Source organism: Bufo bufo, chromosome 2 (assembly GCF_905171765.1).
Source record: "Bufo bufo chromosome 2, aBufBuf1.1, whole genome shotgun sequence".
Lineage (NCBI taxonomy): Eukaryota > Metazoa > Chordata > Amphibia > Anura > Bufonidae > Bufo > Bufo bufo.
This window is the reverse complement of record NC_053390.1, coordinates 809,815,193-809,829,697: the sequence shown is the minus strand read 5'-3', so window position 1 is coordinate 809,829,697 and position 14,505 is coordinate 809,815,193. Positions and strand designations below refer to the sequence as shown.

The following is a 14,505-nucleotide window of genomic DNA, read 5'->3' as shown; positions in this document are numbered from 1 at the left end:
GGGACATCTCTGATTGTCCATGCACATCCACGCCTGCCCATAAATCAAACCATGTGCAACTGGTATTTACACATGATGATGGATGTCCAGATATCTGACTAATGTACAGATGACAAGCATGCCGGACAGAGGCAGTAATGGCACATCACATGGCTGTAACTGACTAGATTCCATCCATACTGTCAGGTGTAATAAGCGGGTAGAGAACGGCAGGAATTTGTCTCGTCACTTTCAGACGCCCCAGAAATGTAGAAGAAAATAGGAGACAACGGTGACATCTTACCACTAGAATTATACCCTAGAGATGCTGTTTTAAAGGGGGATTTCAGGATTGCAATAATGATTGCCTATCCTCAGGATAGGCCACCAATATCTGGCGGGGGTCCAACATCTCGCATCCCTGCTGATCAGCCGTTTCAGAGCAGCACCGTTGCGGGAACTACGCAGCTGCGTCCATCGTGCAGTTCCTGCAGCGCTGCTCCCATTCACTTCAATGTCAGCAGCTTTGCATTTACCATACAATGGACGGACCCGCAGCGATCTGATACGGACAGCCTGTCCTGAAGATAGATCATCAATGCTAAACTTCTGGAGTACCCCTTTAACCTGACAATAACCTGAAGGGCTGCTGGTACGTGAATGGGCACTTTTAGAGTCGCCAAGGACAAACATCATTTAAAAAATGGAAGAACTAATATTTCTTGGGTTTTTGTTAATCAGGAATGTTCTATAAATATAGAAACAAAACGTACCTCCATTAGCAGTGCCTCTAGTGACACGGGGTCCATGATGCTGTACACCTTCCACAGAGACTCGCTCACGTCCATTAGCTGTAAGACACACAGGGACGGGACACCTATGCTATGAGAATGGCACATAACGCACAGCCTTAGTCAGTACCGGCCTCCACCCCACAATACACCGACGGCAGGAGGCTGGGGACAGTAGTCTTCCTTCTCCTCCTAACATTGGATCTAAAGCACCAACTGTCCATGTTGTCCCCACCCTCCTACCACACACAGTGAACAGAGGAGGACGGGGAAAGTTTATGAGGGAGGCAGTCAGCAGCCGAGCACAGGACGAGCCGCATGGTGCCACAACGCTAAAGGAACAGGAGTCTCGGTCTGTCTCACGTACCTCGTACTTCATTGTGAAGAAACCACCGCCTCCGATGCCTTCTAAGGCAAACGCCTGCACGATCGGCCACTTCTCCACTATGAACATGTCGAAGGTCTGCAGGTGACCTGAGGGTGAGACATGGGGAAATGGTGACACTGTGGATGCAGGGTTATAGCCCCAGGAGTTTTCAGACTACTGGGCACATTTTTAGTAAGGTTCCCGACCCCTTCCTCTATCCTAGACTTCCTGGGAAGCGGGTACTAACCCCTCCATTACCCTAGACCAGCAGGCAAGCATTGACCTCTCCACTACCCTACACCAAGAGAGAAGCAGACATTAAAGGGGTTTTTCAAGGATTTAAGGGGGTCAAGTCCACTAGCAGTTAATGCCTGCCTACCTCATGGTCTAGGGCAGAGTTAGAGTTAAAGGGGTTGTCCACCTTTTATTAAGTGATGGCCTATCCTTAGCTGATCGGTGGGGGTCTGACCCCTAGGTGTCCACCAATCAGTAATAGTTTTTGTGCCTGAAGCAGACAGTGGACTGAGGTCACCACTTCCATTGACGTCAATGGGAGCAGCAAGGCTGTTGTCTCTGTAGAGATGATGAACTTCTTTCCAGTAGGGGTCCCAGCAGTCGGGTATGCACTAGTACAGATACTCTATTCTGCCCGGACCACCAGCTGGACGGTCCTGAGGGGGACACCGGACTGTATTACCGCTGACCTTGGGAGCTGTAAGGAATCCCGATGCGGCTGCAGTCTCGCACCATGTTGACAAAACTTGCAATTTTAAACTCTTCTGCTGCTTCTTCATCTTCATACTGAGGACAATAGAGAACAGAACGCTGAATAATACCTCCTTCATGCAACTAATTGTCAGCTCTTCAGGAGAGTAGGTCTAGGTACCTCGCTGGGGGTCATACAGTGGACGTGCAGGTTCCTCCAGCAGCTGACGTACGGCAGCAGGTAGGAGTAGTTCACAGGATTACAGTACAGGCGGGCGCTGTCTGACTTTATCAGGATTATGACATCTACAAGAAAGAATCCACAAAGATAAGGTCACTACAATCATCTCCAGAAAGACGAGACCCCCCCGAGTGACTTCCCGTCGTCTCACCATCAAGGACTTCTTCTGGAAAGGCCGTCTTCTCAAACTCCATGCTTCTCTGGCTGTACAAGTCAAAGAGCAGGTAATTGGCCAGCTCCCTGCATCCTTCATTGTAGCGGCTGTCAATTCCTGGAGACCAAGGGTAGGACAATGGAGGTCGGGGGGCTCAAAACAAGAGGTGCAGCCTGTATCGCCTCCCTACACATAGCGGACCCATGCACCAGCTAGCCCCGCTATGCCACCCCGTCTCCCCCCCTTCTACAATACCAGCAGGTACAATGTTCATTTCGCCCCCTTACCTAGGATACACAGGATGCCATCTGGAGAGGATTTGCTGGATTTTGAGAGGATTTCTTGTATTTTCCTCAGACGACTGCAGCTGAAGATATAAGAGAACGATGTTACTGGAGGTGTACACACAGCAGGCGACTGCACCACAGGGAAAGATGGCCGCAGAGCTCGCAGGGGGGATGTCTGAGCTGATCTGACAGTCGGGAACTAAAGGGGGTCTCCGGGCTTCTATCCTCAGGATCGGCAGGGGTCCAACACCCGGCACCGCTGCTTTGCCATAGACATAGCACCAAGCAGGAATAGAGACGGGAGACGGCACGTGCGCCTTCCCTTCTTACGGCTGATCAGCGGCGGTCCCGGGTGTCGTACACCCACCGATCAGATCCAGAGGATAGCTCATCAATATTAAAATCGTGGAAAACCCCTTTAAAAGAGTTGATCTTTTACGTTTCCACAGGTATCTGAACAATAGGGGGGGGGGGGGGGGGGGGGGGGGGGGTGGGACCGCTGGGACGCCCTGGCATGAATAGAGCGGCAGTTTGAGCATATGCCACTCCGTTAGAGACCGCCAAGCGCTGTACCCAGCCATCTCCAGCAGTCCCATGGACTATGAATAGAGCGCAGCGCTCACAGGGGGGCACGGGATCCTTACGTACAGTGCAGGTCCCACCAATCACACACTTATCTGCCCTGTGCAGAGGGTACTCCCATCTTACAAACCATTGATCCAAGAGGGTCTGACCTCTGGGACCAGCACAGCAACGCCCTGGATCAGCTGGAAGCTGGAGACATGCCATCACTTTACAAGACGGTCCTCGGACCGGGGAAGGGGCCAGGAAACATTACTGTCCCTCTTTTAACTATTTTTGTCTTTAGTCAATAAATTGGTCTCGGCCACAGCCCGGAATATTCCGGCGTAGTCTGACCGCACAGCGCGGCGCCGTCACTACACATACAATACAGGATTGTTATCAGCAAGTGACAAGGATGGCGCAGAGCACGCGGTGGTGCCAGGACAGGGTTATCCACTATATCACTATGAAGAGGCTCCCGTCAGACCCTGCAGCCGCCGTCCATCTGTCCAGCCGCTATACCCACTCCTCCACCCTGTGCCTGTCAGTGCACTTGTGCCTCCAGCCTGCTCCAGTTAGTGCACTTGTGCCTCCACCATCTCGGGGGCGACGCCACGGAGGCTCGTCCCCGTCGCGGCCTGCTATTGGCTTCTCCCAACCGATGGCTCTGTTTTGATCCAACCGACGGGGAGCTGCAGCATTGGCCGTGCAGGAATCTAGAGCGGCGCAGAGGAGCAGGTAAGTATAATGGATACAAGGGGCCCGGTCATTATAGGGGTTAACCCTTTAACCTCTCACTCCCATCTTCAAGACTTCTCTTGAGCTGCATCAGTTTCTCATTCCACAGTTGTAGTTGTGGCCGATCACATCCCCTAATCTGTTCCTTCCCCCCCAGGTCCCCTCATTCAGCAGTATCCCCCCTCCCTGCACTTGAAGACGCTGGCGGACTACTGCACTCAGCAGGCGCTCTTATCTCATCAGGGGCCTCACTCCTCTTTTCTGGATTTGCTTTTTCTTCTTTTCACTCTATAACCTCTGATTGTATTTGTCCATGCGTCCACTTGTAAAGTGCTGTGGAATAGGCTGGGGCTATAGAAAGGGGTCTCCTGGGAGTTATACTGATGGCCTACCCTTAGGATAGGTGGGGGTCCGACACCTGGCACTGTTTGGAGAGGTTGTGGTGCTCCGGGACCTCATAGCATACCAAGCAGAGCGCCATACGCTGTGTAGTGGCGGTGATTGGTATTGCAGCCCAGACCCATTCACTAGAATGTAACCGATGGACGGGACGTCACTGGTCTAGGAGGAGGCCGCGGCACTTACCGGGGTTTTATAGACCTGCTGTCACTTTAGGCTATATATATATATATATATATATATATATATATATATATATATAATCTCCGGTGACTATCTTGTAACCGCCATGTCACCAGCAGGAGTAGATGAGGATCCCACCAATCAGCCCCTTATGGATTGGGGTGATCTGCAGCCACCCCTCAATATCCACGCTGTAAGGCGGCGATCCCAGATGAAAGCTTCTTACGGAGGAGTCACCACGAGGCGTCTGACTACAGAGATCACCGCGGCTCAGGCCTCAAGGGATTCATCGAGGTGAGAAAACTGCTGCGGGGAGCGCTGCGCTCATCTATAATGTAATTAAATCATCCAGGGACGGGCAGAAGAAGACACGGCTGGAATGAGGCCGGACGGGAGGCCTCAATTAGTCTCCCGAATCTGCAGCCAAGAATCTGGGAGAGCACAGCGTATATACAATCGTGATGCAGCTCAAAGTTTGCTGCTAAACTGCTTTTAGATCTTTGTTTCAGTTGTTTCTGTCATGTAGTGAAATATAATTACACGCACTTCATACGTTTCAAAGGCTTTTATCGACAATTACATGACATTTATGCAAAGAGTCAGTATTTGCAGTGTTGGCCCTTCTTTTTCAGGACCTCTGCAATCCGACTGGGCATGCTCTCAATCAGCTTCTGGGCCAATTCCTGACTGATAGCAACCCATTCTTTCATAATCACTTCTTGGAGTTTGTCAGAATTAGTGGGTTTTTGTTTGTCCACCCGCCTCTTGAGGATTGACCACAAGTTCTCAATGGGATTAAGATCTGGGGAGTTTCCAGGCCATGGACCCAAAATGTCAACGTTTTGGTCCCCGAGCCACTTAGTTATCACTTTTGCCTTATGGCACGGTGCTCCATCGTGCTGGAAAATGCATTGTTCTTCACCAAACTGTTGTTGGATTGTTGGAAGAAGTTGCTGTTGGAGGGTGTTTTGGTGCCATTCTTTATTCATGGCTGTGATTTTGGGCAAAATTGTGAGTGAGCCCACTCCCTTGGATGAGAAGCAACCCCACACATGAATGGTCTCAGGATGCTTTACTGTTGGCATGACACAGGACTGATGGTAGCGCTCACCATTTCTTCTCCGGACAACCCTTTTTCCAGATGCCCCAAACAATCGGAAAGAGGCTTCATCGGAGAATATGACTTTGCCCCAGTCCTCAGCAGTCCATTCACCATACTTTCTGCAGAAGATCAATCTGTCCCTGATGTTTTTTTTGGAGAGAAGTGGCTTCTTTGCTGCCCTTCTTGACACCAGGCCATCTTCCAAAAGTCTTCACTGTGCGTGCAGATGCGCTCACACCTGCCTGCTGCCAAGCGCTGCACTGGTGGCACTCCGATCCCGCAGCTGAATCCTCTTTAGGAGACGATCCTGGCGCTTGCTGGACTTTCTTGGACGCCCTGAAGCCTTCTTAACAAGAATTGAACCTCTTTCCTTGAAGTTCTTGATGATCCTATAAATTGTTGATTGAGGTGCCATCTTAGTAGCCACAATATCCTTGCCTGTGAAGCCATTTTTATGCCACGCAATGATGGCTGCACGCGTTTCTTTGCAGGTCACCATGGTTAACAATGGACGAACAATGATTTCAAGCATCACCCTCCTTTTAACATGTCAAGTCTGCCATTTTAACCCAATCAGCCTGACATAATGATCTCCAGCCTTGTGCTCGTCAACATTCTCACCTGAGTTAACAAGACGATTACTGAAATGATCTCAGCAGGTCCTTTAATGACAACAATGAAATGCAGTGGAAAGTTTTTTTGGGATGAAGTTAATTTTCATGGCAAAGAAGGACTATGCAATTCATCTGATCACTCTTCATAACATTCTGGAGTATATGCAAATTGCTATTATAAAAACTTAAAGGGGTCGTCCGGGATCAAATTATTATATTTTTTTTTTTTAAGTGTACTCCCTATTAACAGCTGAATCAAGGTCCCCCCATATGTTTTTAAGTATTTTCACCATTTCTATATGGCTCAGACGGTCCCCCCACGCTTTGTTTACACCTATGTTTATTTTTTCCTACCTTCCTGCCGCACTGTGGTTCCCAGCGCATCGCGCCATCATGTGGTTTCATCTCTGCCGTGACTCCGCCCCCTAATTAATATTCAGTGCTCTGCCTCTTTCATTCATAATAAAGCGCCCTGCCCGGTGACGTCACAAGGCCAGATGGGCGTGGCTTAGCGCGGTTGGTTGCCGCCTTGTTACCACCCATCCAGGCACTTTGAATAATTCATGTGGCTGAGGGTGATGTCACCGGGCTCCCTGCGAAGCGGAAGAAGAGGCTTCACTCGGCAGAAATGGACCCGGTACGTCACCGAGTCTTGGAAACACAGCGCTTCCGGCTGAGAGTTGGAGATGTGAAAACTGGGCATTAGAAATGTCGGGTAAAGGTAGGACAGGCACGATTGTAACATTTAGGGCATTGTTGTACACATACTCCAATCTTCCCAATCCCGGACAACCCCTTTAAGCAGCAACTTTTCCCATTTCCAATATTTATGTAATTCTCAAAACTTTTGGCCACGACTGTATATACTGCACCCCGGGAAGGAGAACCTATGGCTCCTGACACCCCGCACCTCCAGATTACATTACGCCGTCCTAGCGGAGCTCACCTCTGGGATTACACAGCCTCAAATCAAGGACTTCACTGAGCCCCAACCTCCATTACTAATCCTGGTGTCTTCTTATCAGCCCCCTCAAGGACCAGGACCACCGTGCCAGAGACACCTTCACATCCCCCCAGATTATGGCATCGAACAGCCCTTCAAGAAAGCTGCAGTTTGCACAAAAAGTCCTTCAATGCACAAAAATAATTGAAAGGGTGAGTGTGGTCTCCAGGAGGGAGCGTGGCCTAGAACCAGTGCTCCCATCTCAGTCACAGACTGGAATACATGCGCCACACGGTGGGGCTGGAGGTGGTCAGGATTACGGAAATACGGAGTGGGCTGCGCTCTCCCCATTCACTTCCATGAGGTCACAGAAACAGCATTGTATAGTCCAGTCGGCCCATTCTGTAACTCTGGCGGCTGCCGAATATGATGGAGATTCCCATCTAAGCTGAGGGTCTAAGCCGATACTGGTCACTGCTGAGGGTCTGCTCCAACTGTTCAGACCATCCTCTGCTGATACACTGTAACAAAACAAGTGCTGCTGCCGGGGTATTGATGACAGGTCGGGATCTCTAGGACCCAGGACAGCCGACCTAAAGCTCCATGAACTGCAGGCCCCCCTCCAGCGCAGCGCCGTGTGTCCGCCGGTCTGCTCCCCTTGTTGAGGCGCGCTCCTGTAGTTACCCGATCCCCTCAGTCTTCTCCCTCGTGGTCTACGTACATCACAGTACACCCCTTACATCCCGGTTCTCCACTGACAAAGTGTCCCCCTGCTGGACCCCAGTGATCTGCGGGGTGTCCTGACAGTAAGGGGGGCCTGCGCAGTAACCGCACCAAGAATAGACCTGTACATCTTGAAGACCGCGCTGCAAGCCTCGGCCGCATGGACTGTGGTACGGCCTCAGCGCAGATTCGGGAAAACCCTCCATCTGAACACGCTCTAAGGGAACGTTCGTACAAAGGATTTCTGGCACGGATCCTGCGCCAAAAACGCACGCAGATCTTCCCCATTTTTTGTGATGACGAATCCGCATGTTAATCCAAACATGGCTTCTGCAGACACGGGCCCACGACCCGCACTACTACATGCACTACTTTTTTGCGGTGCGGAGGCACAAACAGAAACCCCACGGAGGCGCTCCGATCTGTGCCTCCGTTTGGCACCGCACCCTTCGTTCAAGTGAATGGGTCGGCATCGGTGATACAGGGCGCGCGGTCGTGTACATGAGCCCAGCGCTGTCCGGCGGTCACTACACTGGCGACTGCGCTGGAATAAGATGCCAGAAATCTAATCCATGTGCCAAAAACTGTCCACCGCCTAGGAGCTGGCACAGATTCCTGCCACAGTTTAGGCCAGTTTGGCGGGTTGCGGGAGGCTCCGCCCCCACTCGCTAAGCCCTGCTCCTTTTAAAAAGTGTCGAGAAGCTCAAGAAGTTTTACATTTTGGCACAAATATGGCAGCCACCATAATCTGTGACTTTTTGATGCCACATTGATAAATCTCCTTCAATTTCCCTGCAGCGCCACCACAGGGGAAATTAGGTATTACACATGACTGGTCCTCCACAGAGAGAGACGCTCTTGGTAACTGCTCTCCATCCTGGCCAGGAGGTAAAGACCTCCCTGCTGCATGATAAGAGGGTTTCTGGACAATCCCTTTAACCACAGTGAGCATGTGACGGCCTCTGTGTATTCTCTGGACGTGGGGCAGTGAGCTCCCCCTAGTGGTGGCAGCAGGCAGACAGATTCTGGATGTGGAGCTCCAGCCCCTATAAAAGGTAAATGTCAGGAGGTAGTAGTGGGGCACATCAGGACCTCCACTGAACCGTCCTGAGGCACAAAACAATGGCTCAGATTCACTACGGATTCTGCTCACAACTTTGAAGCAAAATGCTGCATCGCGTATTTCTGTAATTAAGGGGTGTGGTTTAGCTGGACAGGGGGCGTGGCCTAAACTGCAGCCTTGTACGCCAAAAGTCAACATGGGCCCGTCTTCCATGAGCCAGTGTGACCGCCGGGGCAGCGTGACCGCCGGGGCAGCGTGACCGCCGGCTGCTGCACTACGTAATTACACTCAATTATGACACGTCATAAAGGTAAAGGAGATCGCCGTAATCACTGCTGGAAATGACAGGGTGCGGTAATGAGTACACAGGTGAGGCACTACCTGGCGTGCTGCTCACTGGATTCACGCCAGTCAACCGCTAACTTTCCCAGATTCCTTACCATGTTAAAGACACCTGCTTGCTGTCAGTGAACATCCAGAGGCTGAGATCCCCTACAGTCTCCTCTCCTGACACGTCTGTCTCACTGACTCCTGGCTTTCCCCAAGGAATAACAATTCTGGAACCTATATTCTTATGACTCTATGTTGTGCTATTCCTCTATTACTCCTACTAGAAGTTATCAGCAGTTGCAATGAAGATCCAGATGGGTGTTAACAGTTGGGGGGGGGAGGGGGGTGTCCATGAATCAGCGCTCCTAGTGTTAGACTCTGCAGGGACACATCCCCAACTAGTAACACCCATCTGGATCTTCACTGTAAACTTCTAGCAATTCATTCATAACTTCTAGCAGGAATAATACAGGAATGGCACACCATGGAGATGCTTCAGAATTGTTATTACATGGGGATGGAAGTAGTGCCTCTCAGGGCGGCCGTGTGCGCACGCCTTCTCCGACACCTCAACCGGCAGCTGGTCGACGGCATGCTGACACCCACCATGTAAAACCATGGTGGGTGTCAGCCCCCCCCACGTCACCCACCATGTAAAACCATTAGGCCTCCTTCACACGGGCGTCATGTTTTTTGCCCAGATAAGATGCGGGTGCGTTGCGGGAAAATGCGCGATTTTTCCGCGCGAGTGCAAAACATTGTAATGCGTTTTGCAGGTGCGAGAGAAAAATCGCCATGTTTGGTACCCAAACCTGAACTTCTTCACAGAAGTTCGGGCTTGGGATCGGTGTTCTGTAGATTGTATTATTTTCCCTTATAACATGGTTATAAGGGAAAATAATAGCATTCTTAATACAGAAAGCATAGTAAAACAGCGCTGGAGGGGTTAAAAAATAATAATAATTTAACTCACCTTAATCCACTTGTTCGCGCAGCCGGCTTCTCTTCTGTCTTCTTCTGTGAGCAATAGGACCTTTGATGACGTCACTGCGCTCATCACATGGTCCGTCACATGATCTTTTACCATGGTGATGGATCATGTGACGGACCATGTGATGAGCGTAGTGACGTCACCACAGGTCCTTTTCCTCCTACACACAGCTAAGATGAAGACAGAAGAGATGCCGGCTGCGTGAACAATGCTATTATTTTCCCTTATAACCATGTTATAAGGGAAAATAATAATGATCGGGTCTCCATCCCGATCGTCTCCTAGCAACCGTGCGTGAAAATCGCACCGCATCCGCACTTGCTATGCAATTTTCATGCAGCCACATTCACTTCTATGGGGCCTGCGTTGCACGGAAAACGCACAAGTGATGCGTGAAAATCACCGCTCATGTGCACAGCCCCATAGAAATGAATGGGTCTGGATTCAGTGCGGGCGCAATGCTTTCACCTCACGCATTGCACCCGCACGGACTATTCGCCCATGTGAAAGGGGCCCTACAGGAGAGGGCTGGGACGCCCCCCCACACTGGGAGATCACTGATACAACTAGGATTAGAGGTTTGGCTGACTTTCATCTTACATGTAAGGGTCTATGCAGATGAACGTATTATTTTTCCGCATTCAATCCGTGATTTTTGCAGATCGGAAGCGCACACATCCACTCCAACGGGGCGGCAAAAGAAGCGGACAGCACTCCGTGTACCGTTCGCCTCCATTCCGCAGGCTCGCAAAAAAATAAAACAGAAGATCTACTATTGTTGTCGGCACACAACTCGCTCAGCTCTGCTTCATCTGTACACAGCGGTGCCTGGAGAATACATATCAGAACACTCAGCTTATTGTTATGGGGGGCAGTGAGATCACTGGAAATCCCCCTATAACTCCTCCTGTCAGGGGGCTCTCTGACCTCTCTATTCACCAGCCAATAGCAGTGACATGATCCGGGTCAGTGAGATTCCTCTAGAGGCGGGGGAGGGGAGGACGCAGTGAGCTCAGCGCTCACATCCCGTTAATTGATGACTTCCTCCCCACCCCCACCCCCTCGTATCCAAGCTTCCCGTCCACAACAAGCTGAGGCCCAGGACAAGGCTCCACCGCCACCTATACGGCACTACTGTCCCAGCAAACACAGGCGTATGGCGGGTTTATGTCTGGATACCTCTATAGGTTTCTGCTTTCACACAGCATTTTCCTTCTGGGCCCTTTAGTTGACCCCGCTACGCTCCGCTTCATGCACGCACCGGTCCGTTATTACCTTCTGCAAACCGAGGATCCGCCAGATCCGGATCCCTTCTGTCTACCATCCGTATGCGCCTCACTCCCATGAAAGAACTGTGCCCGCCACCGGTACAAAGACTTACCGGGAGGGCGCCACCGGTACGGACACTTACCGGGAGGGCGCCACCGGTACGGACACTTACTGGGAGTGCGCCCCGGTACGGACACTTACTGGGAGTGCGCCCCGGTACGGACACTTACTGGGAGTGCGCCACGGTACGGACACTTACTGGGAGTGCGCCCCGGTACGGACACTTACTGGGAGTGCGCCCCGGTACGGACACTTACTGGGAGTGCGCCCCGGTACGGACACTTACTGGGAGTGCGCCCCGGTACGGACACTTACTGGGAGTGCGCCCCGGTACGGACACTTACTGGGAGTGTGCGCCCCGGTATAAAGACTTACTGGGAGTGCGCCCCGGTACGGACACTTACTGGGAGTGCGCCCCGGTACGGACACTTACTGGGAGTGTGCGCCCCGGTATAAAGACTTACTGGGAGTGCGCCCCGGTACAAAGACTTACTGGGAGTGCGCCTCGGTACAAAGACTTACTGGGAGTGCGCCCTGACATGGAGACTTACTGGGAGTGCGCCCCGGTACAAAGACTTACTGGGAGTGCGCCCCGGTACAAAGACTTACTGGGAGTGTGCCCTGACATGGAGACTTACTGGGAGTGTGCCCTGACATGGAGACTTACTGGGAGTGCGCCCCGGTATAAAGACTTACTGGGAGTGCGCCCCGGTACGGACACTTACTGGGAGTGCGCCCCGGTACGGACACTTACTGGGAGTGTGCGCCCCGGTATAAAGACTTACTGGGAGTGCGCCCCGGTACGGACACTTACTGGGAGTGCGCCTCGGTACAAAGACTTACTGGGAGTGTGCCCTGACATGGAGACTTACTGGGAGTGTGCCCTGACATGGAGACTTACTGGGAGGGCGCCCCGGTACAAAGACTTACTGGGAGTGCGCCCCGGTACAAAGACTTACTGGGAGTGCGCCCCGGTACAAAGACTTACTGGGAGTGCGCCCTGACATGGAGACTTATGGGCAATGCTACATGGGAAGCAAATATCCAAAGAGGGGTCTCCCGAGAAGGAGAACCGTCTCACCAGCGCCACCTACTGGAAGTGGCTCCCTATGAGTGAAGATCTGAGGGGCAAGCCACCCAAAACAGCTGTCGGATCTTACCTCACAGGGACCACGTCCACTAGGTGGCGCTGCCGAGACTCTTCTCTTCCTTAAGAGACACCTCACTGGCAGGGAATGGGATCGCAGCCATAGAGGGCATTTATATGGTGCCGTCAAATCGCAGAGGGGAGGTTTTAGGCTCTAATGACCCCAAATATTGGAAACAAAAACAGCAGTTTTGCAAAAAAATAAAAAGTTAGGCAATGTCGTAGTAATAGCACCCAATATGGATGTCTCCCTCCAGCAAATAGCATTTATCATGAAGAGAAAGTTAATACGAGGCTCTTACTAATGTATTGTGATTGTCCATATTGCTTCCTTTCATTTTTCAATCACATTATACATTGTTAGTTTCCATGGTTACGACCACCCTGCAATCCACCAGTGGTGGTCGTACTTGAATAGGACACAGCACCAGCCTATGTGCGCTCCCACGGTCCCGGTCACCAGAGAGGCCGACGCTTTTTCCTATAGTCTGCAAGCACGACCACCACTGATGGATTGCAGGGTGGTCGTAACCATGGAAACGAGCAGTGTATAATGTGATGGAAAAATGGATCCAGCCAGCAAAGGAAGCAATATGGACAATAACAATACATTAGTAAGAGCCTTGTATTCATTGTATCTACATAATAAATGATTTCTGCTGAAGTGACCCAGCCCCTAAGTCAGGCTGTGGACGTAACGAAGGATGTTTCTATTCACTGACATCAAGCATCGGTCTTATATATGTATATGGGTTTTGCAGGGGTTGGTGCACAGCTCACGGCGGCGCGTCCAGTCCCTGCGATCAGATCCGCAGGACGCTGCACCGATTGTAACCCTCTCGTGTTGGGGGGGGGGGGGGGGGGGGGTACACGGCAGATACAGGGGAGTACTGGACCTGACAACCGGATTGTTCACCAGGGTCATCGCCATAGCAACGAGACCGACGGTGACAACTTACCCGACAACAAAACCCTGACTACAGACCGACAACACAATGTATATACGCACAGCGGGTATTTTTCGTCACAGTGTCACAGTGTAGTTACGCCGTTACCATAGTAACCAACCCGTCATAAGATATCGGAACAATCTGCGCTAGAATGGCCATCGTGCTCTCCTTCGCCATCAATGGTGTCCACAATCGGTAAAACCGCCATTACGTGACACAATAAAAGCGTAACATTACGAATCGCCATCGTTTTTTCCCTTTGGCGAGCGCCATTATTCTCGTATTGGTCGGGTCGGTTGCCATGGAGACGTCTCTCTATGACAACAGGCCCCGACAACAAAAGCTACTGAGGTGCCAATGGGGCATGCTGGGACCTGTGCTCCTCCAGGCCTTGCACCTACCTGCCAGCGGGGGAGCAGCTCTGGTAGCGGCTTCCTCTCCTCTGGGACATGGTGCCGCCGTCTCTCTGGCTCCAGTTCACACCGTACAGCCGCGCGCACCGCTTGGCATGGCCCCGTTACCGTTCTCCTCCTGCCCGACCTCTCACCAGGCGCGTCCACGGGCTCCAAGCGCGCGGCCGGCGCCCGAGCCTCGTCCACGCATGCGCAGCTGCGCCCGGGAGGCGGGGAGACTAGGTGCGCGCGCCCGAGCGCCTCAGGAGTGAAATGTGAGGTAAAATGGTCACCGTCCTGCAGAGAAGCCGCAGCTCAGAGCTGGCGGGACAGGCTGATGCGGTTTTTGCCCTGGCTGCGGGGTGTGTGATTTCACAGACCACTCACGGGCCTTCTCCCCTGTCAGCATCCCTCTGCTGCTTGGCAACCAGGGGCAAAGCCTGTGAGTGATATAATACCGTCATATAACTCCTCATTAATACCGCCATACAATGTCCATATAATACCGTCATA

At 51.7% G+C, this 14,505-nt stretch overlaps 1 protein-coding gene across 1 annotated transcript in view; it reads right to left on the bottom strand.

Annotated features, from left to right (window-relative positions):
- DNAAF9 (dynein axonemal assembly factor 9) overlaps window positions 1-14,171 on the bottom strand; it is a 77,888-nt gene extending 63,717 nt beyond the window's left edge. The window contains exons 1-7 of the mRNA XM_040419331.1: window positions 14,002-14,171; window positions 2,525-2,604; window positions 2,235-2,354; window positions 2,024-2,148; window positions 1,842-1,938; window positions 1,138-1,244; window positions 753-830 (exon numbers count right to left, since the gene is read on the bottom strand). Of these exons, the coding sequence (XP_040275265.1) occupies window positions 753-830; window positions 1,138-1,244; window positions 1,842-1,938; window positions 2,024-2,148; window positions 2,235-2,354; window positions 2,525-2,604; window positions 14,002-14,051 (657 nt within the window). The 5' untranslated portion in view covers window positions 14,052-14,171. The remainder of the gene's footprint in view (window positions 1-752; window positions 831-1,137; window positions 1,245-1,841; window positions 1,939-2,023; window positions 2,149-2,234; window positions 2,355-2,524; window positions 2,605-14,001) is intronic.
- Window positions 14,172-14,505: the final 334 nt, after the last annotated feature.